The sequence below is a fragment of the Felis catus genome, chromosome X (assembly GCF_018350175.1).
Source record: "Felis catus isolate Fca126 chromosome X, F.catus_Fca126_mat1.0, whole genome shotgun sequence".
In the NCBI taxonomy this organism is placed as follows: Eukaryota; Metazoa; Chordata; class Mammalia; order Carnivora; family Felidae; genus Felis; species Felis catus.
Window position 1 is genome coordinate 11,877,118 of NC_058386.1, and position 27,204 is coordinate 11,904,321.

Genomic DNA, 27,204 nt, shown 5'->3' on the forward strand with positions numbered 1-27,204 from the left:
TTAGCCAAGCTTCATAAACCTGGGTTTATTTCACAATGCCGGTGGCCACAACATTCAACCACATTCGTGTGCGGCCTGTGATATCCCCCTGAGATTTTGAGCTAGCTCATTTACATGTGTAGGAGAAAACGCTTCAGCTCCTCTGGGAGAAAGAGCTCGTTGATCTTATGATGCTGCTGGATTCCGAAGCACTTCCGGATTTGAAGGCGGCACAGCTGCAGCAGAGAAGGCGGCCCTGCAGAGAGACGGCGAGACAAGCCACACGTTGGTGCCAGCGACCCAAGACTACTTGGTCTGTCCTTATACAGCACCCGAGCCGCACCACGGTCACGAGGAGATAACGCCGCTCTCCCGAAGACCATGTTCTGGTCTTGGGTGGGGGTGGGGGGGGGCAGCATTTTTAGGCCATGGTCTCTCTTACCCGGAATCTCATGCAAATGAGCTTGTTAGGTTTTGATTTAGAAGAGACTGGAAAAAAAAAAAAAAAGTCAAAGCCTACTCCCGCTAATGGAGGCCTAAGGCAGCTATGTCTGGAATGACGAAGCCGCACAAAATTCCCCAGGATGGAGAGAAAATTCATGTTTAACAGCTTCCTTGTATTTTTACCTTAAGAAAAAAGATAGGGTATTTCGAGATACAAACGTGTATTTTTATAATTTAGCAGTTTCGGGATATTCAGATAAAGTGAGCGATCAGTGAGGCCCAAGTAAGTGTATGTTACCTGAGTTAAGTCATATTTGTTTTTTTTTTTATTCTGCGTTCAGGGCTAACCCGATGCCAGCACAAACCTGGCACAGGGAAGGAGCCAAGAGTTTACATTCCAGGACAGTGGTTCTCAACAGGGGTCTGGGGGGGAGGGGAAAAGGAGGGGACAGTTGGCAAAGCCTAGAGACACTTCTGTTTGTCACAACCTGGGGGAGAGGCGCTACTAGCATCTCGCTGGTAGAGACCAGAGAGGCCGCTAAACATCATATGGTGCACAGCACAGCCCCCACCTGGCCCGAAAGGTAAACAGAGCTGAGGCTGAGAAACCCCGTTATGGAGTAAAAGGGTGGGGAACGATTTCCCACCCCTCCCCCACCCCCTGCACCAAACTGTAATGGGAATTGTGCTTTGCTTATCAAACACACACAAAAAAGCCAAGCTATGCACCGTCAAGAATCCCAGAAGGCAGTGGCCCTCGATCCAGGATGCATTTTAGAATCACCTATCCGGGGAGCTTGAAACCACACGGTGTTGGGTCCCACCCCAGAGATGGCGCGTCAGTGAACGTTAGGTGGGGCCTGCCCATCTGGCTTTTTTAAAGGCACGTGCCCCAGGTCATCTTATTGTGCAGCCAGGGTTGAGAACACACGCGGAAAGATCCAGAGGCCTCGGATTTCCTACCGCGTCCCTACAAGTCGGTTGCCTGTTTCTCAGGTGACGGAGAAGGGCAGGTGGAAAGAGCCGCACGCACCATCAACGAAAAAGAATGCGGGATTTTCCGCATTCCGAAGGCCCCCGTCGGGATTGAGGGAACCTTCCAGACTACGTTCAGCGCCACCGGAGCCATGTACTAACGAACTGCTTCCCAGCGCGCGCGAGGCACACATTAACAAGCGGCAGAAAGTACACTGTGGGGAAACCGAACTTCGGTTCACCTCGTAAAGGAATGGTGAGGGACGTGACTAATCACGTGCGCTAGACACGCTGTCAGGAACGGCTGGAGGAGGAACCGACAAAGAACTGTTGGACGATGCAGAAAAGCGGGACATCGGAGTTTAGCTCAGTGCAGCTACCGACACCAATCGAATATCTGCCGTTTACTGTAAGTAGGACGACGTACAACTGCAGCCTTCATTCCATAAAGCACTGGCACCTGCGAGCGTTCGAGCAGTTTGCTTTGCTCAGTAATAAAACCAGCTAATTTCTCTCTGCGAACTGTCTGTCGCTCTGGGTCTCGATTTCTTTTTTTTCGCCCAGCAACACTCACGCTTCACACGATGGTGTACAGCGAAAGTAATGTGGGGCGTGGCTCCTGTCGCACTGGGCTGACCGGCATTTTTTTTTTTTTTAGTTTTCCTTGTGCGCCATGAGTAAACACTGCTTTAGACGCTTTTCAAGGCGGGTGGGGTGGTACTATTCCTGAACTCCTTTCCAGGGACATCCAGAGACAGAATCTGCGGCGTTAGAGCTGCAGGTCTGGCCTTCTGTGCCTGCCTGGCCCCATTTCCTGTGGGCTTCCAGGCTGCTGAGAGGGGCAAATGACTCCGAAAATGACGCATGGAGGCAAAAGCAGCAGTAAGTCTCTCCAGTGACAAATGACATTTTACAAACCAGCGGGATCATCGATCACACCGTCACCAAAATGTAATCGAAGGAACGAAAGGCAATGTAGGAGCCTACGAATGGGCTTGGGGACAGAAAGTAGAAGGAAGAGCCTGTGGACGTGATCGGAAAATCTGCTGGGATTATTTGCTGAGGCAGATGAGGGGATTGTGTGCGTGTGTGTGTGTGTGTGTGTGTGTGTGTCTATGTACATGACTTGGGGACTTTAGGGGCCCAGGAGGCCCTTCTGCTTTTGTGGCCCTCTTTCCCAATGGGAAAAAAACCGGTATTTTACAACTGTGTGGGTATAAAGACAAACATAATCCAGGTTGAGTTTTATCCATTTTTTTTCCTTCAGATTTGAAAAGGAATTACAACATTTCTGTGGGTCCCTAAAAACATCATGGGCCCCAAGCATAGTGCGGTCTGGACCTGCTGGAGAAGCAGGCCTACAGATAGATAGATAGATAGAATTGTTTTGAAAAAACAAATCACCAAAACGCAGGTAGAATGGCCTGGCGATCACCCCGCTGCCTAACGTAAAGGGGTCTCTATTGAACCGTTCCTTGCGCCCGGGGCCTGGCCTTCCCTAGCCCGCTGACGCTGCTCAGAGAGTACGGGCCTTGTCTGGGGGGCCCTGAGGCAGGTCTTTGGCTGCAAGTACCCGGGGCGATCGGAGCGGCGGGAAGGATTCGGCGGCCGCGGTACGATTCTGCACAGAGCTAGGCCCGATGCTCAGCCCGCGAGGAGAATATAACCGGATGACACGCCGTCAGAGCTCTTCTCCCAGGGCGGCCGCATGCAGGGTCCCACAATCCCGAAAACTTAACAAAGTGCACACTCTGGTGAAAAAGTAGGTCCTGAGCGGGCCGCTCTCCATTTCCAGGGACAATTGTGAATGCCAGGGGAGGAGGGGTCTCTGCGCCCCACCCCGGCCCACAGCCCTACCCCCTTGCACGGCGCTCAGTGACAATGTTTAGTTGTTGGGGTCCAGAGTGCTGGTTCTCATTTGTGAAGGAGTGTGGACTCAGTGGTCCCTGACATATAACAGTAAGTGTCTCATCACCAATGAGCCGCCTTCTTGCCCCCACAAACCCGGCGCCCCGTAGCCTGGCCCATCTGTAGAGCAGTGAGGCATCCAGGGGCACGGTCCAGCCCCAAAGAGGGTTCCACTGCATCATTCTAAAGTATGTTTTAGGTAACTTTAATATCAAACATTTTTTTAATGATATGTTAATGCTGTCAAAGCTGGCCTACCCCATATCTGAATACTCTATCACCCAAGATAGCCTGTCTCCAACATCGCAAACGACAGATGGTTCCTTACTACATAGCCGGTACCGTACCTTGTCGAATACTAGATTCTCTCAGCACCCCACAATGGGGGATGGCAGAGAACGGTCTCTCACACGGTATCAGAAGTCAGAACTCGGTAAGTACCTGTCTCCCGCTAGAGCCCGCAGGAGTCTCTACGGATTAGGGCCTAGGCTCGGGCAAGGGGGAAGCACCTTCACGCTCCAAGAAGATCTGAGTCAGAGGGCTCTCTGGAGGCACCAACTCCAAGGGACATTTGCCATCAGCGTTCCTGGCCTGGGGGTTCGCTCCAAAATCCATGAGCAGGATGGCCAGCTCCCCATTGGATGCCCTGGCCGCTGCGTGAAGAGGGGAGTCCAGACCTCGGCCTTCGTTCACACTTGCTCCTGTGCCATCACAAGAAGAACGGAGAGTCAGCCAAGAAGCCAAGTCCCAGCATCCCCCTCCTCAAACGACTGTGCCGCAAAAGTCCTTAACCAAAGGGCGTCTGCAGTGGGCAGGGCAGTTCCGCAAGAATGGGCATGACTGGAATCCGTTTAACAATACGGGGAAGATGCCATCTGACGATGTGACTGACGGCACAACAATGAGCTATACTGCACATGAGGCTTAAAACCTTGCCTTTGGGGCACCCGGGTGGCTCAGTCGGTTAAGCGTTCGACTCTTGGTTTGGGCTCAGGTCATGATTTCGTGGTTGGCCAGATCGAGCCCCGTGTTGGGATTCTCTCTCCTCCCTGTGCCCCTCCCCCTACCTCAAAATAAATAAATAAGCTTCAAAACAAAACACCTTGCCTTTGAGTGCTATACACAGGTGTGTTACATACAACAAGAATCCTGGTGGTGTGAAAGCTGCACGTTCACTATTAAAGGTGTGTCAATATTTGTACAAACTGGAAGTGAGGCCAGATGGTGAAATCTCATCTATACTGAGCACCATATTCACACACTGAGCAACTGTTATGGGGTGTAAAACCCGGGACCTGGGACTGTGTGATATGGACTGTAAACAGCAACTAGCTTGTGAGGGCATCTCATAGAACAAGATGGCCAATTCCAAGGTCACAGGAAAGATGGCAAAGTCCTCCTCTTCAGGAATGAGGTGGATTTCTAGGCCCATCCCAAGCCAATCCTGTCTCTACAGTCTCTACAAATCCCCACCCCAGCTGGATGCCAGCTCCCACGGGGACACGTGGAGACGTGTGGTTTTGCCTGAGCTTCTGCCCCTCTAGTAAAATGAGAAACTACATCCACTCAACAAATATTAACTGGATTGAACAGATATTAACTGGATTGTTCCCGTATTGTTCTTGGCTTTGCGAGGGATGTGAAACCTGGCCCTTTCCTGAGAGCTTAAAATCTACCTAGAGCATTATGGGAGAGGGAGGGAAAAAGGGAGGGAGAGAGAGAGAGAGAGAAAGAGAGAGAGAGAGACAGAGGCGGAAAGAGAGAGAAAATAAGAATGAATCTTCTAACTCATGGCAATGGCCGCCAAATGAGTAGAAGGCAACAACAACAACAAAAAACGTTAAGAACATTCGAGGGAAGGGAAAGGTTACTGGAGTTTTGAAGAATAAGCAGGACTCAGATAACTACAGGGGTGATGAAATGGGTCTTCCAAGGTTGAACAAGAGACTGGACAACAGCAGGGAGGTGAAAAAGAAGGGTACTACATAGGCCTTGTTGAGGATAACAGAAGATTTACAATGAGCTACAAACGGGACAGGTGGAATTTCCAGAACCAAGCACACTGGTGAAGGAGGCCCCGGGGGGAAGACCCAGGCCTGGTCCAGCAGCTGTGGGAGTCAGCAGGGCTAAGAACGTGCCTGCGCACTGGGGAGGGAGGTGGCCGAGGGGAGGGAGGAGAAGCAAGGACCACCCTGGGAGGAAATACTATCATCATCATTATCCGCATTACAAGGGAGACAATGAACATTCAAACAGGTTCAAATATTTCCCCACGGGAACACAGTCACCGTGAACCCTGATCCTGTCTGAGTCCGCTGCCCCCACCGTGTCCCCTGCTACAACACAGAGAGCTTTCAAATGCATTTCATTTCTTTCTCGTCTTCTTTCCTTGTTTCGCGTGCTTTCTAAAATGTTTTACCTGACTCCAGAAGCTTCCTGACACAGGCCACCTGCTGTTTCCTGCACGCCACATACAGAGGGGTGCCCAGGTGGCTGATGTTGAGGTTGAGGTTGCCTCCGTGAGCTGCCAGGATCTCGACGCAGTACACGTGGCCTGCAGCCCAAAGCAGAAGAAAGACGCTATCGCACAAATTCCCTCAGCGGGGGAAACCGCACCTTCCCTGTGTTTGGGGTGCGTACATTTCCCCGGGACCAGAAGCTAGCGCGGGGAATAGGGAATGAGTTTAATCCCGGCCATCAGGGAATGGGTTGACTGTTGAGATGGTAGCTGCAGCTCCGCGTAGAGCCCCACTTGGGTTTACCAGCCCCGGTAAGCGACCGGCAACCTTTTCCAAGCGTTGGTGGCCTTGTAATCGGCCCGGATATAGAAACCGAAGTGAGGGTCAGGAGGGGTGTGGAGGGACAGGACCGCGGGGGGACCTGAAGAGGAAAGGGCACGGTGTGGGCCATGGGATGGGGCAGGCAGCCCACAGGGTCCCCCAGGGCAGGCCCTGGGAGAAACAGGCCACCGTGGGCCCAGGTGGGGTTCGGCCGCCAAATCCGACGGGAGCGGGGCCCAGTCTGGCAGAGGGGGGGCTGGCAGAAGCCGCATCACCCTTGCTTGGTCTAGGAGGCTGTACTCTAAAACATTGCTCCTTTGCGTTTCGCTTTTTACATCATTTGAGTTCTATGCACCCAGCGAATATGACGAGCTGCCCCGTCTCTTAAGGAATAAATGTCAACGCTCTGGGAGCTAATTAGCATATGGACGGATTCAGTCACATGGGGTTGCCGTCAGGCTCCCAGGGAGCCGTCCTGGGAAAGCCACCGGGGAGCTAAAAACTCTCCCTTCCGCCGATGTGTGGTCATGATGGTGATGAGGGCGGGAATGAACTCTGGAGAGGAGCAAAACTGGCCATGTTGTGTTCTGTGCCCGAGTGAAGAATGTCGGAAAAATTACGACTTTGTGGAGAGTATTACCCCAGCTGAATAAGTCCTGCGTATCTATCGTACAGCATGGTGACTGTTCGGGATACCGTACTCTATACCTGAAATTTGCCGAGACAGTAGATCTTAAGTGCTCCCCCCACCCCACGCACACAAAAATGGCGACTATATGAGGTGATGAATGTCTTTATTAATTTGACTGTGGTGACCATTCCGTAATGTACATGTGTATCACGTCATTATGTACACCTTAACTGTGTACAATTTTATTTGTCAGTTATACCTCAATGAGGCTAGGCGTGGTGGACAATCACCCCAAGCTGTATACAACATCCTGTATTTCCAAAAACTGAAAGTTTGTTCCACTTAAAAATCCTAGGTGGCCCTGTGACAACATTCCTCAAGGCCCTAAAATAGAAGGATATAACTTGTTTTATAAAATCATTTGGGGGCGCCTGGGTGGCGCAGTCGGTTAAGCGTCCGACTTCAACTCGGGTCACGATCTCACGGCTCACGGGTACGAATCCTGCATCGGGCTCTGTGCTGACTGCTCTCTCAAAAATAAACCTTGAGAAATAAGCTAAGAATCTCTCTCTCTCTCTCTCAAAAATAAGTAAATATTGAAAAAAAGATTTTTTAATCTCCCTCCTCTTCCTTCTTCCTTTCAACAGGAAGATGTCTGTTGAAGTAGGGGCGGAAAACTTAAATTCAGATTTACCTCTCTTAGCAGCTTCATGGATGGGAGATGCCAGGTCGCTCACCGGGTGGGGGCTGGCACCGTGACGTAGAAGCAAAGTCATGCAGTCCAGGCTGCCGCTGATACAGGTGTTGAACAAAGGAGTGTGCCAGTCGGCGGTGACACAATTCACCTAGAAAGAAAAGCTCCAGGCTGAAGGCAGACAGAGGGGTGTCCTGGGTTCAAATCTAGGCTGCCCTGCTTGCAAGCTGCTGTGTAACTCCTCTGAGCCTTAAATTCCACAGCTATAAAATGAGGACAAAAATACCAAATTCCACAAGGTTTCGAAAAACTGAATGAGGGACGGCACTCGGCACTGAGAATGTTACGGCATAGTCTATCATTTCCACGCCCCCGGGAACACGAACTCTGAAACTAGTTAGGCTAATTCCAATAGTTTACAAACGAATCTCGTTTTAGACATTCCATTCTAGACCCATCCCACACCATTCCAGTTTCCTTCACAGCAGTGAGAGTAACCTTTTAGAGTTGTTAACATAACATCTTTAAAAAATTTTTAAATGTGACTTTCACAGAAATGCAGGGTGAGTATGTGCCAAAGATTTTATTCAACTCGTTCATCGATGAGGGAACCGGTAAGGGGGTAAGGCTGGCTCAAAGCAGAATTTATATAGTCAGCCAATTAAATGCTGAAATACATTTGCTAATAGATACAAGACCGGCTAATGTCCTACAGGGCCATAAAACTATCGTCTTTGGGGGCGATCTTTCCAAACGTTGGAAAGCAGACAGGAACTTACAAGTTAACATCCGACTTCACGGCGTTTGGGCTATAATCGAATAGGAAAGAGCAAAGCCAAATGCAATCTTTCTACATTGTCAAATAATTCTGTGGTGAATCCGTTCAGCAGAGATATTATGAAGACAATGAAGTCATTCTCACAAGCCATTTCCAAGGAAGGCTAGGATTAGGGAGGCACAGAAGATGTGAGGGTGCAAAGTTTAAGGAGACACTCACTCCCAGGGGCACGTGATGCTGAACAGCCCTGAGAGTGAGGGGCTCTTTAAAGCTTGCACCCTAGGTGCCTCTCTGCCTTTCCTTAGTCCTGGCCCTGTTTCCATGTGTGGAAACCTAACCCCAATATAAACCCGATGACACACTCATCTATGGTTCTCTACGACTACTGTCAGGAGAAAGCCATTTCCTGGCACGGACAACCCAGCATTCAGCCGATTCCAACGGGTCCTTTACGTTTCAACTTAGACATCATTTCCCCTAGGGATCCTCTTCGGGCCTCCTCTCTCCCCCACCAGAAACGAACGGGCCAGGAACCCTTCTGTGTGCTCCCAGCAACCACCTTAGCGTTCATGCTTATCACATGGTGGTAGTTTGCAAAAATGGCCTCAGATTCTCCGCGCAGGATGCATATCCCTTTGCAATGTAGCCTTGCAATTCCTCCCCTCACGGGACGGAGACCGCTCTTCCTCCTTGAATCGGGGCGTGCGCAGGGGACTTGCTTTGGCCGATGGGACAACAGCAAATGTGCCGCAAGCTGAGAGCCCACCTTCTTTTGATGCTCTTGGAATCCCCGCTACCACGTGAACAGGCCCAGGCTGCCCGCCAAAGGATGAGAGACCACGCGGGGATTTTCCGTCTCCTCAGCCATCCTCGCCAAGGTCATCACGAACCAGCCTGCCCCAGCCAACCGGTCAGCTAACCTCCAATGCCTAAGCTGACGTCAGCCGAAGCAGGACAGACCAGAAGAACTATCTGGCCAACACAAGGATTTGTGACATAAATAAATGGCTATTGTCTTCAGTCATTAAGTCGGGGCGCTTTGTTACACCGCAGGATATAGTGGGCAAAAAGAGCGCCGTGTAATGGCCTGCTGTGGCTGAGATGCTGTGCATTCAACAAACCAACTTCCGCTCCTTGCGGCTCACGGCCATACTACATTTCCCCGCCTCCCGGGCAGTTACACGTGGCCTGACTTCCGGCCCACGGGGTGCGGGCAAAAGTGATAGATGTCACCGCCAAGATAGGCCCTTGAACGTCTTCCATGCGCAATCTTCTGCATCTTTTCTCCTTCTGGCCACCCGGAGTGGCGGCCACCACTAGGAACACACGTGAAAGCCACTTGTCGAAGATGGATGCAACAGGCTGAAAGGAGGCTGCGTGCGTGCCTGAATCACCCCCAGAGAGTGCCACCCAACAGAGAACACCCACACGGGAGTTTCAGTTGAGCAAGAAATCAACTTTGATTGCATTAGGCTACTGAGATTTCAGGGTTTATCTATTAAAGTAACGAGGGTTATATTCACTTATTCACCTGTTTACCTATCTGGCTGTGCCCTCGTGTAGTTTACAAAGGTCCTAAGAATCTTTATCCAGAGTTTAGGCACATAATACGTGCTCAGTGAATGCCGGTTGAGAGAATATGAGAAACTCACATATATATACATATATGTATATATATGTGTATATATACACATATATGTGTATATATGTACATATATATGTATATATACATATATATGTGTATATATACACATATATGTATATATATGTACATATATATGTATATATACATATGTGTATATATGTACATATATGTGTGTGTATATGTACATATGTACATATACATATGTAAATATACATACGCACACATACATATGTACATATGCACGTATGTACATATACATGTGTGTACATATGTACATATGTGTGTACATATGTACATGTGTACATGTGTGCACATATATGTACATATGTATATATACATATGTACATATATATGTATATATACATATGTGTATATATATGTACATATATATGTGTATATATATACATATACATATATATATAATTTTCTGATCAGACTCGGCCATCACTTTCGAACATGGGGGACTTAGTTAACGGAAGACTTACTGGTCCCTACTTTCAAACGTAATGACTTTGTGTCTTCCTTCTCTAGGACCTCATTATGCCATCCTGATTCTCGCCCTTCAAATAATAATCCTATACCTCACGTCTCTCAATCCTCACAAAACCACAAGAAGCTACATAACTTCCTTGTCATTTTCTCCCTTTTCTCAGACACAGACTCTTAAAGCTCAGAGCCTAAGTAACGTGTCCAAGTTTCCAATATTCGGAAATGGTAGACATGGTTTGAGACCATTATTCAGGTCTTAAGGAGCCAAATGGTCTATGTTTTCCAAAATATTTCATTACCTGCCAGCCTCAGGAATGAAGGCGGATATCTAACAGGTGTTTCTCAGTAGTGACTGTTAAAGAATATGATATAGACGCAAATCATTACTTTCTAGCTAAAAACTCAATACTTCATCTATTGCTAAAGCAAAGAGGCTGATGGACATTCAACGTTTGAAAACACCCCTCTTCAAACCTCAACTCAGGCTAGTCAAAAATGCTGGAAATTATTCAAAAGGGATAGAAGTACTCGTTTGTCATTCGTGGTTTCTAAGACATTATTTGAGCTGCACTTACCTGAGCTCCATGCTTTAATAAAATGTTTGCACAGGAGACGTGACCTCCAAGGCAGGCTTCATGGAGTGGGGACACACCATCTGCTGTGATGAGGTTCACAGGCCACCCCTGGAGAGGAAATGGGCAGAGTAATGAGTGCAAAGCGACAGTTCCGTAGGGTTGGTTTTGAGCCACAGATCCAGAGCTGTGACAATTCTTTTAAAGTCAACCTGGCTCACAGTCTGACGGTACGCTAAGGTATTCCTGATGACATAAAACAAACAAACAAGGCATTTTCATGCTCGCCAACAGCCATGTAAGTGAGTTAGGACTCAGGTCCGCCTCTAGTTGCCCCTTAAGATGACTATGTCTCTGGCCCTCACCTTGACTGCAGACTCACAGGAGTCCCTCACCCAGGCAAATTGTGTCTAGATTCCTGACCCACAGACACTGTGAGCTAATATATGTCTATTACATTAAGCCGCTGGCTTTGGGGGTAATTCGTTACATAGCAAGAGATGACTAACACAGGGCCAAAGCATGAGGTGAACCCCCACAGGCAGAGGCAGAAAGTCCCAAAGGAGAGGGGCAAGTACATTCTTGCTCCAGGTGCTCGAGGACTAAAGAACCAAGAAAGTTGTCTGAAGGCCCTGGGGTTCATCAGCCTCTGGGGAAATGTGCTCTCCAGGAGATGGATTACGAGCCAAACCCAAGCAAAACATCAAAAGAGCTCCAGGAGAGGCTCCACAGACCCCCCGATGGTGGATTACATTATCCTTAACAGGAGGAAACTGAGTACAGTAAAAGTTCTTTTCCTTGGGACACATCGGTTAAGAACCCGGTTAGTTTAAGTGATGACTTAGTGACACATTTAGCTTTTCTTCCCAGAAGAGTTACAATTTGCCTAAAACCATTCCAATAAATTGCGTCCCACATCATCATTCCTAACACACGTTCTTCCACTTATGTGGACATTTATGAGTCAGTCAACCTCCCGATCACCCTGTCCTGTCGGCTTTTACCCTCTGATGGGTGACCTCGTAGATTTTTGAGAGGTCCAACAATTCTGGACATACACCTGAGTCCACAGGACCCTGAATCCAGAGCCCTTCTTTGTGTGGGCCTGGGGCGGGGGGATGGTTCTGGGAGACTAGAAACAATCCACTTGTAAATGAGAGATTCCAACATCCCTTTCAGCATTTTGCAACCCCCCCCCCCCCCGCGAGCTCTGCTATTCCCAGAGAGAGAAGGGACAATATCTTCCTTCCCTTTGTAACCTCACATCCCATCTGTACCCAATGTGCACTTCAGAAATGCTTACTGACCGCAACTCAAGAAGAACGGAGTTCTTGCATTTCTCCCTTTACAAGTACTGCTCATGGACTTTAGGGCGACATCTGCTATTTGATTTTACTATTATTTAACTGGAGGCATCCCCTCAAAGATTTGTTTTCCAGTCCTTTTTTACCGTCCTCTCAGTGCTCCATATTTGTCCTATCTCTTCCACTCGCACTGCTAGAGCACACAAGAAATTCACAGCAAAATGTTACTTGCGTTTTTCCATGTGCAACAGATCATGAGATGAAATGTACTCCTGCAGTCACCACTGCCATTTTTTTTTTTTGAGACCACTGCCATTTCTAAGCAATCATTTAGGTACTTATACAAACGCCCAGGTAAATGAAAATGCAAAAAAGAAATTAATCGCCATACAAAAACCTTTCACCACATATTACATATTCATATTACAAAGAGGTTCCTTTGCGTTAAGGTTCGCTTTGCAAACTCAGGACTCCACGTACAGTTCGTCACTGAACTACAGCTCCACTTTAAATGAACGGTGGCAATTTGTCTGAATTATCGACAAATCTGAATCGTATAATATTGTGAAGTAATTTTTAACCCATTACTTCATACGGGATCCAGTCCGCAATAGGTTCTCGGGGGGGGGGGGTAATGGATTAAATGGCTTACTTTAATTTTTCTATAATCAATCGTCCCTACTCTCAGTCTATAATCAGATGCTCTTTTTGATGGGTCCTTGAGGCTGGGCAGTATCGGGACACCCATGGGGACACAGTGCTCGGTACCTGGCGGCTTTCTGTCCCAGCCTCAAATCATACGCCCCAACTTTCAGACTACAAGGTTACACTTTTCCCCTTGTCCTATACTCAACTGACACATCGTTCTCTACACTCAGCACAGAGGAAGGTCATGAATACCTGTCTCTCATGTTCATCAGAATACACCAGTCCCTTCTGTAGCAAGGAGATCAAAGCCACTTGATGGGAGGACTTCCTACATTCCACTCTCTGCATGTCTCCAGTCTTTTCTACCATTGCTCCTTTCTCTGAGGCAGGAACAGGTGAGCTCACCCCAACAGCCTCACGGGTCCCTCTGCCACCTCACGACTTTCTTTCGGCCACATCTCACATGCGTTCCCCCACTCTCTCCTCTTCAGGCAGACTTTCCTTTTGCGTTTCAAAGTCTTCCCTTCCTCATTCCTCACCCTCTTCCAAACTTGCATCCAATGCTCTTCTTCCCTTTGCTTCCCCATGCCGTTTTTTTTTCAGAAATAGCCTGCCCCCCTTTCTTTAACTTCTAGCCCTTCTCTCATCTACCAACACAATCCCGCTGAAACTGCTTCTAGAGATCACCAGAGACTTCCTCCTTATTGAATCCAATATACATCGCTCTAACCTCCGCCTCCTTCCACCTCTGAATTTGCTATGGGTTTATCCCAACCTTGTGAAACCTCTCCTCTGGCTTCTAAAACCAAGCTCTCCCTAAAAAACAAAGCGAAACGAAACAAAACAAAACAAAACAAAACAAAACAGGCTCTATCTCTGGCCTCCTACTGTCCTTTTACTGCCTCTCTCACTAACTCTGTCCTTTTCCTCCAAATATCTCCTCATACAGACATTTCAGGGATTTGCCCTCAAATCCTTTCTTTGTCTCTCAATACTCTCCCCACATATGGTATACAGCTTTCAAAACAAAATCTCTACCCCTTGTACGTGTTTCTAACTCCCTGCTAAGACACAACCACCTAGGGACCCAACTAACCACATCAACTCACCCTCTGCCAACAACCGAGCTCTCCCTGAAAAGGGCTCCTTGTCTTGCCAGCCCTCATTCTCTGAATGGCACCACTATTCTTGTTCCATACCTCGGATGGAGACCTCGGAGGGAGGGTAGCAGAGTGATTCCCAAGTTCAAACGCTGGCACCATCCCCTAACAAGCAGTGCGGCCTGGAGCCGGTTACTTATCTCCCTCAGCCTTAGCTTCCTCATTTGTAAAATGGGGCCAACTGTACCTACCCTATAAGGTTGGTATGAGCACTAAGAAATGGTGTACACAAAATGCTTAGCGCTCGGTAACTTGTAGGCCGTCATCATCTGAGATTTCTTCCTATTCTTTATCACTTAGCCTTCAATCAGCTGCCACATCCTAAAGATCTGATGTTTTAGAACACCGGGATCTTTGCTAGTATCCACTCACTAGTGACTTAGCCGTTTGAGGATTTCAGGGGGCAGCATAAGGAGTTTTATTCGAGGAGCTGAAAAGCCAGTCTTCACCACTCGCTCTCAGCGAGACCTTATTGCTAAGGTTCTCGGTCTTGGCCGTGCCTTGGAATCACTCGGGGAGCTTTTAAAGTCCTGATAACCAGGCTGCATCCCAGAGCACTTGCAATATAATCAAAGGACATAGAAGTCGGGCATCAGTATTTTTAAGAGCTCCACCTTATCCCAGACATCTCAAGGTGATTCCACATGTGCAGTCCAGACTGAGAACCACCAAATTAAGGTCCCACTATGGTCAAGTGATTCCTTAATTGCTTTCTGCTGGCCTAACAAACTGCTACTGTTTTTTTTTTTTTCAAATAAATTTTTATGGAAGTGCAATAAAGAAAAGTTAATAAATCCTAAGCGTAAATCTCAGGGAATTATCATAAAAGAAATATACATCTCATCACTACACAGGCAAAGAAAAAGAACATTACCAGAAGCCCACATACACGCTATCCAAATTATGACCCACCTCTCATCCACAAAGGCATCCACGATGCTGATCTGTAACACCATACGTTAATTTTCCCTGATTTTGAATATTATGTTCATTGAACCATGAAGTATGTATTTGTGGGTGTGCGCGTGGCTCCTTTCATTCAATATTATGCTTGTCACACTCATTTATTCGTCCATTTTCATTGCCGTACAGAGTCTCGTTGAGTAATATGCCATCATATACTTAACCATTTTACTTTTGATGGACACTGAGGTTGCTCTCAAGGTTTTTGTTCTGTTGCTCTTATGAATAATGCCGCTATGAATAGACCTGTTTGTGCCCTTTGCTGAACACACAGACACACATACAGTAAAACCTTGGTTTGTAAGCACAATGAGTCCAGAAACATGCTTGTAAACCAAAGCACTCATGGGTCAAAGCAAACCTCAAGAACCATTGGCTCAGTTGTGATCACGTGATATTCGGCATCACACTACTCGTACTGCAAGACATGGCTCGTTTATCAAGTTAAAATTTATTAGAAATGTTTGCTCGTCTTGTAATCACTCGCGGAACAAGTTACTTGCAATCGAAGGTCTTACCGTATCTGTGTCTGTTGCATACAGACCTAGAAGTAGAATTGCTGGGTTATGGGGTAGGGATATTTTCAGCTTTAGTAAATATCGCTTAACAACTTCCCAAAGTGATTTGTATAATTTATACTCCCACCAGCAGCATACAAGAGTCCCAGTTGCCCCACATTCTGGCCGATACTTGGTATTATCTGTCTTTTGAAATGTAACCCTTCTGGTGGGAGAAGCTGGCAATACAATCTCTCACTTGTAATGTGAATTATCCCAATGACTAACCAGCATAGTTTGATCTATTTGTTGAATATTTGGATATCCCTTTTTATGAAATGCCAGTCCAAGTGTCTTGCTCATTTTTCTGTTGGGTTGCCTATCTTTTTTGTATTGATTTTAGACAAGGAATATGAGCCCTTTGTAAGATGTGTGTGTGTGTGTGTATGTATACACATATGTATATAAATATATACACATATGTATATAAATATATACACATAAGTATATGTAAATATATAAATATATACATATGTATATTTACTTATATATTTATGTATATGCATATACATGTATATTTATATACGTAAAATGTTTTCTCACCTGTGGCTTGTCTCCTTGCTTTTTAAACATTGCCTTTTGATGAAGTTCTTAATTTTAAAGAAATCCAACTTATCAGTCTTTTTGTTCCTTTCCTTATACTATTTCTTTCCTGTCAAATGCCTGTATCTGTCTCTCCTACACTGTCAAAATGGACTTTTCAAAAAAATTCCTTGAACACAGTGGCTCTACAGGAGTTTTTAGAAAACTACCAGTGTGGGGCGCCTGGGTGGCTCCATCAGTGAAGCGTCTGGCTCTAGACTTCAGCTCAGGTCACGGTCTCATGGTTCTGTGCTGACAGTGCACAGCCTGCTTGGGATTCTCTCTCCCTCCCTCTCTCTCTGCCCTTCCCCACTCACGCTCTCTCTCTCAAAATAAATAAACAAACGTTTTTTAAAAACCACCAATGCATGAAGATGGCCCTAGGTTAAATCAGAATACCTGGAGTGAGGCCCAGGCATTGTTATTGCTAAAAAATGTCCTGGATTATTTTAATGTGAAGCCACCGTGAAGAATAATGAATTACGGATTCAGTTTCTCCCTTCTTGGGCCACATGAGAATTTCTTTTTCTTTTCTCTTTGTTTTACAGCCATCTCAATGTTTGGTCTTATTCCCCTTCCTAAAATGTGTTTGTTTGGTGTAGCACCTGTGTTTGTCACTATTCTTTGATCGTTATTGGAAGTGTCATTAGATCGTAGTCAGAGAATAAATACCATGTGTGGTGACGGTAACTGGAGTAGGTAAGTTACAGGACGTCACCTCGGTTCATTCTCACAAACCCACATAAGGTAACATAACAGACTGAATTTTTGGTCTTAATTCTGTATTCCCCTCTAGCAGTATAATACATTCACACCCTTGCCATCACCTCATAGTTGACAAAATATAATTCCTTCATCCTTGACTTCAGACCCGGGCGTCTGACTTGCTTTGGCCAACGGGATGTTGGCAGATGTGACGTAAACAGACTGGAAGTCCTCGTGCATGGTGGGGTTTTGCCCGGCCTTTTGCGTTGAGAACAAGAGGAATGGGAGACACATGTAGCACAGCTGGACCCAACCCACAGCTTGGAGCCAAGCCCAGCCTCGGCTGGCTGACCCAAAGACTCGTGAGCTAGAAATAACTGTTCATTGCACGATGGCACCGAGTGTGGGGTGCTCTGTTGCACAGCAGGATCTGACTAATACGGGTAGTTACTGGAATGCTCATTTTATGAAGGCAGAAATTGAGGTTCCAAGAAGACAACTTGCTCACATAATGCGATAGAGCTCAGATAAAGAAATGGTTCCGTCTGATGCGCACTAAACATATAAATACTGAATACAAATGCATGTCAGTCCAATTTAATAAGTGATATATAGAAGCTACAGCGATCATTTTTCATCCTATCAAAACAAGGTAAATGTTTCATTTTATCTGGGAAGCGGCTTAACGGCTTTAAGCTAGAGTTATGTGTTCCTACCTATATTTCTATTGATAATAGGCCGCTGGTACCATAAACAGCTGAAGACAGTGGCTTAGGGTGGTCTCAAATTTTTCTTTAGAAATTGTTATCTCATAGAAGGATTTCTCAGTCTAGATAGGCCCATGAAATTGGACTTTTTTTTAATTTAAAACATTTATTTTCACTAACAACTACCTAGGATGTACGATGTCCTTCCATTATGACTCCAGACAACAAACCACAGTAGTAATAGCAGTATATAGGACAATCACTGAGAGGAATAACAGATACTTATATTGCATTATAATAATTACTATTATTTTAATGTTTATTTTTGAGAGAGAGAAAGAGAGCACGAGTGAGCAGGGGAGGGGCAGAGAGAGAGGGAGGCAGAGGATCCAAAGCGGGTTCAGCGCCAACAGTAGAGAGAGAGAGCCTGAGGTAGGGTTCGAACTCACGAACTGTGAGACAATGACCCGACCTGAAGCTGGAAGCTTAACTGACTGAGCCACGCAGGTGCCCCACATTATAACTATTGTAGGTGTCTGAAATATCTCAAAATACATGTTCAACCTACTTAGAAAATAGGGTAGTTATTAGCATCACCAACTAAATCTTATTTAATGCATTTTACATCACTATGTCACGTTTGATTTTTGTAACAATTTGAAAAGTCTTCGGTATTGTGCTTTATGCATTTAAAACTTTAGTCTGAGGGACATCTGAGTGGCTCTGTCAGTTGAGCATCTGACTTCAGCTTGGGTCATGATCTCACAGTTTGTGGGTTCGAACCCTGGGTCAGGCTCTGTGCTGACAGCTCAGAGCCTGAAACCTGCTGCGGATTCTGTGTCTCTCTCTCTCTCTCTCTCTCTCTCTGCTCCTCCCCTGCTCATACTTTGTTTCTCTCTCCCTCAAAACTAAATAAGCATTTAAAAAAATAAAGTATGAGGCTGAGAAGGGGCCAGACTGTCAAGTGAAAAGGTCTATAGTCTTTTCAGAAAACAGAACGTTCTGAACAAAAACTTTATTAGAATTTTGAGTGGTGATTTAACCCACTTTTTTTAAAAGTATCTTTGCGTAGTTCCCAATAGTTTCAAACCAGCGAAACTTAAATCAGTGTGGACTTGAGATGACACCTGAGGAGCAGAGAAACGAATCTCAAACTGGGTGGAGTCACCATCACCTAGAGGTTCAATAACACTGAAAATGTCTTCAAAATTTCAAGATTACGCATTTAAAGAGACATTTCAAGCATTTATTTCACATCAGGGGTTTCCAACCTCAGCACTACTGACATTTGGGGGTGGAGAGTTTTTTGATGTAGAGGGCCGTCCTGTGCTCCGTCCATGTTCAGAAACATCCTTGGTCTCTACCCACTAGATACCAGTATCACCCCCCCCCCGACCCCCACTCCCAGCTGTGACAGCCAAAAATGTCTCCAGCCATTGTCAAATGTGCCCTCAGCGGTAAAACCGCCCCAGTTGAGAACAGAATGTGTCACGGGATAATTTTCAGGAATGCGGTCTACTGAATAAAGCGAAGGCAGCCTGAACGCACTCATCTGCCTGTTATTCACTCGATAGATATTATAGCACCTATTGTGTGCGCAGGATTGTATTAAATTCTATTATCACGCCAGCCTCCAAAGAAATGGTTCAAGGGGACAAGAATCACCTCATTTTGCCGACGAGGAAGTTTGTATCTTAATATCCGACTAAATGATTTTTTTTCTCAGTGTGGTGAACAGTAGGATACGCTTCATATTTATCTCTCTTTTTGCTTCCCCCAAAGCCACGTACCTGGTTGATGAGGCTTCTCAGAGACAACAGACGTCCTTGGATAGCAGCTTCGTGCATAGGAGACCAATCAGACACAATATCTGCGTGGAAAGGGAAGAACAGGTTACCTCCTGCTCATGCACGACAGATGCACGAGGCTCATCCTTGCTGGTCGGTAAGAGCCCGAGGGGGTCTTACTGGATGGAGACATCGGAGCCAACCAACCAAAACTCCCATGAGCCTTTCAGCATTTCTCCCCTCCATTGATGCGGCTAGTACGCATTTTATTTGAAAGGTCTAGATAGCTAAGGAAAGAACTACAGCCAGTATCCAAACAGAGGACAAAAGGGGTGGGTTGAGATGGGAGAATCCTGGACTCCCATTTACCCAGTGGTTTCAAAGGCAAACGGTCTGTTTAGGTAAGTGAGAGCCTCACTAATTAGCAGCATTAGTGTGCTAAGCTGCGGTTGCCAGCCTAGCTTCCTGTCTGACATACAAACTCTGGTGTCTCAGCAAACAGCGCCACAGACTGATGGTAGTAATCGTGTGATTACACGCACCATTAGGTTTGAAATCAGATCGACACAGAACTCTATCTGTTTATGGATTACCTCCTGTCCCAGTATCAGGCCCAAATTAGAGTTTGCTCTGACCTTGTAACGGGGGACATTATTTACCCCAAAAGGCGGCACGCCAATGGGGTTAAAGAGAGGCCTGGATTCAGACCTGTGTGGCTGCTTCTGAGCTGTGGGTCCCGGGACAGGCTCTGAGCCTCAGTTTCCTTCCCTGTCGTGTGAGGACAGCAATATACTTACCCGTAACTCAATACCTATTAGCTACTATCATTATCCTGCCCTACCATTAATCGGCGTCTGGATTATACCCCACCAGCACTGCTATTAAAAATGGCAAAATTACTCTACAACCGTATGGGAAGAATACACACTCTTAGGAAGGAAGCCTATAAGCCCTATGCCAACACATGAAATTAAATGCTCTGGTCTCTTGAACTGAATGTGGAGGTAACCCGCATGAGGCACAGAGCGGAGCTTTCCTCATCTCGAGCCGTGTTCTGATTTCCAGAACAAACACAGGAAGTCAGAAGGTGAGGAGGCCCGTCTGATACGAGGCACGCCTTGGAAAGGAACTGGTGTCTCCTAAAAGCGAAGGACGCCTAGGGAACCAGAGAAGTTGCTAGTTCCTTACCAAATGAAAAGCCAGAAAGGAGGAGGCTAGCACACTTTGTACTTAACACGTGTTGGCTGAGGTCGGCCTGCTGTCCAGACAGGGCTACCAATGCCCCGGAAAATCTGTCCCAGGAAGCAAATTACCATCCTTCCAGACGGATTCGTGAAGCATTTTCAGGTGAGAGGAGGCTGAATGAACCTGCCCACACACTGTCCGCCCAGTGCTTTCTCCTGGGGTCACTAAGAGTACCTAAGGTCAAACGGCTTTTCCGCGACCTCCCAAAACCATATGCTCAACACAAACTTCACGTACTCACGGCGCCCTCTGAGGATCCGGAGCCTCTCAGGAAAAACATCGCTGTTTCTAGTGGCCGGGGGCCTACAATTCAGACTGCAGATGTGGAAAGATTTCTCTCCAAATTAGAAGTAAAAGGACAACGAATTCTGCACTGTTGGCACGAATGCAAAATGCCACCCGCACAAAATCTTGAGTGAGAAGAAAGAGCCAAAAATCGAGAAAGGTTTGGAAAATCAGTTTTAAATAAACGTGCAAATGGACCCTAATGGATCGTGGTCTCTTAAAGCAAGCTCAGATGATTAGAGTTGAGAGCCTCAACAGTCCAGGCAGGTAATTTGGGTCCTAAATTCGAACTCTGTTCAGAGGCCATAAAAATGAGGCAACGGTATTATCCAGTGGAGACGAAAATGGGCTTTGTTTTGGATTCATTTATCATGAAACCATTACTCCTTCTATTTACAGTAAATAAGGAATTCTGTACTTCCCTAAGAGGGAAAAAAAGGACATCTGAAGTTGTGGACCCCTGCTTCGGAATGTAGTATTTACAAAGCAGACTAGTTTGTGTCACCGAGAAGCCCAGGCCGTTGCCCCGGTACATGTGCTGGGGGGGGGGGGGGGGCTGACGGTCTGCACCCATCTATGTGACTAACGGCTTGATTTATAATCCACATACCATACAATTCACCCATTTAAAGTGTACAATTCGGGGACGCCTGGGTGGCTCAGTCGGTTAAGTGTCTGACTTCAGCTGAGGTCATGATCTCGAGGTCCGTGGGTTCGAGCCCCAGATCGGGCTCCGTGCTGACAGCTCAGAGCCTGAGCCTGCTTCGGATTCTGTCTCCCTCTCTCTCTGCCCCTCCCCTGCCCATGCTCTCTCTCAAAAAAAAAATTAAATATCTTTTTTAAGTGCATAATTCATCGGTTCTCAGAAGATTTGTGGAGTTGTGCAACCATCACTCTGGTCAATCTGAGAACGTTTCCATCGTCCCCAAAAGAAACCCCTTGCCCACCAGCAGTCACTCCCCATGTTTGCTCTTCCCCACCCCTATACCTGGCAACCCACGATCTACTTTCTGTCCTTATAGATTGGCCTGATCTGGACATTTCACGTAAATGGAATCACATAGTATGCGGTCCTTGGTGACTGGCTCCTTCCACCCAGCATAATGTTTCAAGGTTCATCCGTGTTACCATATGCATCAGTAATTCATCCCTTTTGATGGCCAAATAATACCCACTGTATAGAGAAACCACATTTTATTTGTTCATTCATCAGTTGGCGGGCATCCGTGTCGTTTTTACTTCTTAGCTGTTATGAATAATGCTGCTGTGAACATTCATGTGCCCATTCTTGGGTGGCCGTTTTCAGTTCTCTTGGTTTCGTACCTAGGAGTAGAAGTGCTCTAGGACACGGGAACCCGATGTTCAGCCTTCTGTGGAACTTCCGACCTATTTTCCAAAAACGGTTGTACGAACGTATCTTCCCACGAGAAGTGTATGAGACTTCCCTTCGTAATTTAAAGTCATTTCGGACTAGCGTTTGGTGAACCTATCATAGGGTGTCTGTCGCTCCTGCCCAGGAGAAAAACTGGGGTCCTTGAAAAGCCAAACTTCAGAGACCTCAACAGGTCTCTGAACACTTGGGTGATTATGTAAAAGCTTAAAAATGTGACAGCGGATATAGGGGTTTTTTTTTCTAGCATTGAGAGCATGGAGATATGTGTACACACACACACACACACACACACACACACGGTTTCGTAAACACCATAATTTGCAACATGGACTAGTCCAAACACACACTCTCATTAGCTCTCCAAAACACTGAAGAGACGGCTGAGAAGTCCATCCTGTGTGATCCTGCCTGGGAAGCTCAGGGAGAGGTTTCTCCAGGGGTTTCCAGAGCCCACACCCGAGCAGGCAATGAGCTACAGGCAATACGTGCAATTAAACCCAGAAGCAGCTGTGCCCGCCTTCCTGCTAACAACCAGAGGGCGCAGAAAGGGCAGGAAAGGGGACCTATTCCTGCCAAAACACGGAAATGCTCCCAGTAGGAGGCTGGATGAAGAGGCCACTCAAGGTCACCACCCCCCCCCTTCCACTTGACCCCACCACCGGCTTCGAAATTCAAGGGCCGTGATCTGTATCCAACCCCTCGTCCAAGCCCTGAGTATATATTGAAGATTCCTCCCCAACACTTGCTCAGCCAGGGTCTAAGGGTTTTACTGCCAAACGCTAGATGCCAAATGGGGTCACTGGCAATGCCACAGATGCAGTAGGGGCGGGCGGCTCTCCTAACGAACCCACTCCACACGCCCTCCAATTAGTGCCATTAAACCTACCTTTCTTTTCAGTCGAGTCTCCGTCAAACCCTACAGCACATTAGGAAGGAGGCCATTTCGTTTTTATTGCAATCTCTGGAATGACTTTGTAAATTTCCATCATTTCAGAGGAGACCGGTACACGCAACATTCTGCCAGGTCAAGGGGCAAAAAGGGAGGCTGGGTTGCCCTGAGGGGGCAGGGCACCTGCCTCGGGTCGATGGCACTGCAGAGAGCCGGGCGCCGGGTTTACAGCTACGGTGGGGACCCTGGTTGGATTCCAAGACAAATAAAAAAGAGGCCAGAGAGAGAAACATAGTCTCACGGACAGAAACAGGAAATAGAAAGGCCCACTGAGGCAACGCTGGGCGAGTGAGGCCTGTCCGCTGTAATTCTTGCTCCGGTCCCCCCCACCCCCACCCCAGCCTCTTCTTTCTCTGTCTCCGTCTCTCTCCCCCTCGGGCCACTTTCTGCGCAGGGACCTCACATCATCACCCATTCTGTCTGCTCGGGCAGGTTTGCTCCAGAAAAGCTGTCCCTGCTGAGGCACCCCGAGATCTCAAAATCCGCCACGAGAGCCCAGAATTCTTCCCTTTCCCTGCCTGTGCTTGCCTGTCTTCTGTTTAAAATGGGAGCCCACTCTCTCCAGGGTGGGCTGGATCTTGTGTGGAAAGAAATGTCTCCAAAAAAACCTGCTGGATCGACACTACAAACGGGAACCGTGGTTACCTGCTCAGTGGGTTATGGGTGGTGTTTAGTTTCTCCTTCAAGGTGTTTTCCAAAGTTTTTTTTGTTTAATTTTTTAAATGTTTTTCTTAGGTATTTACTTGAGGGGTTGGGGAATGCAAGAGGGGAGGAGTAGAGAGACAGCGAGACACAGAATCGGAAGCAGGTGTCAGGGTCTGAGCCGTCAGCACAGAGCCCGACTCGGGGCTCGAACTCACGCACCGCGAGATCACGACCTGAGCCGAAGTCGGACGCTCAACCGACTGAGCCACCCGGGTGCCACTAAAAGTTTCTAGGAGTGGATATGAGTTAGTTTCACCCGAGCCGCCGTATCAAAGTACCGCACGCTGGTTGGTTTCAAACGACAGAAAGGCACGGTCGTGTAGATCTGAAGCCTAGAGGTGAGGAACAAAGTCCGTGCCGTGTGCAGAGGCTCTAAGGAAGAATCCTTCTTGGCCTCTTCTGGCTTCAGGTGGTGGCCACCATCGTCGTTGGGTCTTTTTGGCGCACGCACCACTCGAATCTCCGCCTGTGCCGTCACAATGCTTCTCCCCGTGTCTCCCATCTTCTTACAAGGACACCAGTCGTCGCATCAGGGCCCACCCTCCCCCAGTATGACCCCATGGTAACTAATTACATCTGCAATCCTATTTCCAAATGAGGTCACATTCTGAGGTGCTGGGGGTTAGGGCTGCCACGAGTCTTTTGGTGGGCGGGAGGGGGGACACAATTCAACCCGTAAAAAGGTATGTTCGGCGGGGGAGGGGGAAGACATTCTTATTTTGCTCCTGGGGCAGAGGATTCAAGCGTTAATCTCGACGAGGAGCCGGTTGCCTCGTGCACAGCCTTTGCTCCCTTCCTCCAGAGTAGGAGGTGGAGACAGACCCGCAGGGAGAGGCCGGAGCCGGGGCCGCAGAGCTCCCCCAGGCCGGCCACTGGTTCCCCTCCGATCGGCCCCGTGCCGGGAATAAGCCTCACCTGAGCCGAACTTCTCGGAGCTTCTCCACGTGGCCGTTTGGAAACAGCATTCCGGGTGCTTCACATTCCACACTTCGCCACGGTCAAGAATTCAGAAGCATAAACAGAGGCGACTGGGCTAGAATGGAGGTGGTGGCCCGGCGGCAGGCCTGACGCCAAGCAGGGGAGAGAGAGGTTCCACCCGGGCAGGGAGCGGGAGAAAGCCCTGGAGGGCTGCGTGGTGGCGGCGGCGGGGCTGCGTGTGGAAGGCGAGTAGGACTTTGCCAGTCAGACGCAGAGGAGGAGGTGGGAGAGCAGAGGTGTCCTGCCACTACCTTGTGACTTCTGCTTCTTCGGAAACTTGTCTTCCTTTTAGTTCCTGTGGAATGACAACCCCCGACCCCCCTCCCTGCTTCTCTCACTCACCGGTGCGGCAGGCTCCCCCGTGGCTCTCCATATGCATGAGAGTTGGAGAACCAGTGGATTAGCCCAACAATTTCCCATGACCCCACAATCCATCCTGGCTGCGGCTGCCAGATTCATTTACTTACGGTTTTCATTATTGCCAGATCTCCACTCCAGAACCATCGATGGCTCCCAACTGCCTGCCTCATGAAGGCTAAACGCCACCTAGCCTTTGTAGCTCCATTATCTAGTTCCAACTCTCCAGACCAGTTCTCAGCAGCAGCCTCCCTAAGACTCTCTGCATTCTAGTTGTGACACTTTGTCCACTTTTTAAGCACCATACCTTTGAGTATGTGGACACCCGCCCTCCCCTCCCCACCAATCGGGCCCCAGACGGAGTTGGATTAGGATCTTTAGAAACCCTAATCAGTGAAAATGGCTTGGCACCCCTCTCGAGTGGAAATAAAAATAAACCTAATACTTAGGTGTAAAAAAATCAGGTGGGGAAGTCTTCCAAATTATGGATTCTTTCCCATATTGACCTGGAAATACAATTTGCTGCTTTAAAAGTACAGTTAGCAAATTCATTTTTGTGAAGTAATTTTGGGGGCCACTCTGCTTTCTACTGCTCCAAGTTTGTGCCCAATAAATCTGATTAATCCAGTTCTCCCTTTGCGGATCCCAATCCTACTCACTGTGGAGTGAGTCTGCTTCTTTGACGAGCAAAATCGGATAAATGAATGAATGAATGAATGAATGAATGAGCAGTCCTCTCTGCTCAGTTAGTCAGAGGGAAGGCATGTTGTATTTTATTTTTTTGTGTTTTTTCCCTTTCAGCAGCCGCACTCTAGGAGAGGGGTAAGTCCTACCTGACCGCTGGGTCCCTATAGACAAGCGTTGTGGGCAGTTTTGCTGATAATATGAACCTGAATGTAATGATCTCGCCTCTAATGCTTAGACCCATTTTTCAGCATCCCTTCGGTCAGCGGGCACCTGCTGAACGCTCACAAGAAATGACAGTTGCCCAGAGGCATGAATCTTGATAGTTGGCAAGGACACCACCTAACAGTTGAGAATCACACCTGAAAGACGCTTCTCCAAAGTTAAAACAAACAAACAACAGTCTGCTTTCAAGGCGAATCAATCAGTGCTCAATGTCTGAACATCATTTATAAAGCCAGCCCCACCTAAACACCAAATACCTAAGACCTTTTCATAAATGTTTTGGCAGTAAAAATGTCCTAGTTATAAGGAACTTTTGTGCCTCCAGTGTGATATATGTGATACATTTGACCCACACAGTATAATTCCTCGGAGCTCAAGTTTTTACTGGTGAGTAAACGGTGACAGTTGACTTTGTGTGGTCTCTAGGACTCTGCAGATAGAGGTATAGGCGTTATTGACAAGCGTGTGAAGGATATATACCAGCAAGCGGTGGCCATCTGTCCGGTAGCTGCCCCCTGGACACACCTCAGACGGAGCCACTGAAATCACCCCGCCCTCTTCTCTCCTGATCGCATCAGCCAGCCCCCCAGCACTCTGATTCCGGAGCCCCTGGACTCACCCCCCATCCATGGGTTTGAAAAGAAACTGGTGTCAGGATTGTCTTCTGGTCTCAAGGACTTACTGCTCCTGCCCCCTGGCTTGCCGTCCATGGTGCTGTTTCCTAGGCCAGGAGAGGTCTGTGTTCCACTTCAGTTGTTCACAGAACTCCAAATTCCATGCTCCTGGGATTCCAGTGCTGTGGCTGGCTGAGCCGCACCGTCCTGGGCAGACGGTAGAGAACAGCAGAGAACAGTACAGGCAGGGTAATCTGAGCACTACCTGTGGTCAGACAGACGCACGCGCCCAGACGCGCGCTCGCGCGTGTACACACACGCGCGCACACACACACATACACACGCTCCACCTAGCTGGCTGGAGGCTGGCCAAAGCTCACAACAGCCCCCCAGCCCAAGTCTGCAAAGTTGCTGATGTCACGTCCTTTCCCAAACTGAGACCAATCAGTGAGGAAGCCTTG

At 47.6% G+C, this 27,204-nt stretch overlaps 1 protein-coding gene across 3 annotated transcripts; it reads right to left on the reverse strand.

Moving 5' to 3' along the window:
- On the reverse strand, window positions 1–27,204 carry ASB9 (ankyrin repeat and SOCS box containing 9). Of its 3 annotated transcripts, none has more exons than XM_006943579.4 (7): window positions 26,749–27,204; window positions 19,312–19,391; window positions 10,899–11,006; window positions 7,412–7,562; window positions 5,726–5,860; window positions 3,748–4,007; window positions 1–235 (listed from the first exon to the last, which is right to left on the reverse strand). In XM_006943579.4, exons 1-6 carry the CDS (start codon window positions 26,837–26,839, stop codon window positions 3,784–3,786), a joined length of 789 nt encoding a protein of 262 aa, XP_006943641.3. In that variant the 5' UTR covers window positions 26,840–27,204; the 3' UTR covers window positions 1–235; window positions 3,748–3,783. The 3 variants fall into 3 exon arrangements, with proteins under 3 accessions (XP_006943641.3, XP_019679130.3, XP_006943639.3); XM_019823571.3 differs by having other exon boundaries at window positions 3,816–4,007; window positions 26,812–27,196; XM_006943577.4 differs by having other exon boundaries at window positions 3,816–4,007; window positions 26,749–27,183.

Coding starts and splice junctions, on each gene's coding strand:
- ASB9 (XM_006943577.4), bottom strand. CDS start 26,839: ATGGACGGCAAGCCAGGGGGCAGGAGCAGTAAGTCCTTGAGACCAGAA. Junction 19,392..26,748: donor TTCAAACCCATGGATGGGGG/GTGAGTCCAGGG, acceptor CTTTCCACGCAG/ATATTGTGTCTGATTGGTCT. Junction 4,008..5,725: donor CAGGAAGCTTCTGGAGTCAG/GTAAAACATTTT, acceptor GTGATGGCACAG/GAGCAAGTGTGAACGAAGGC.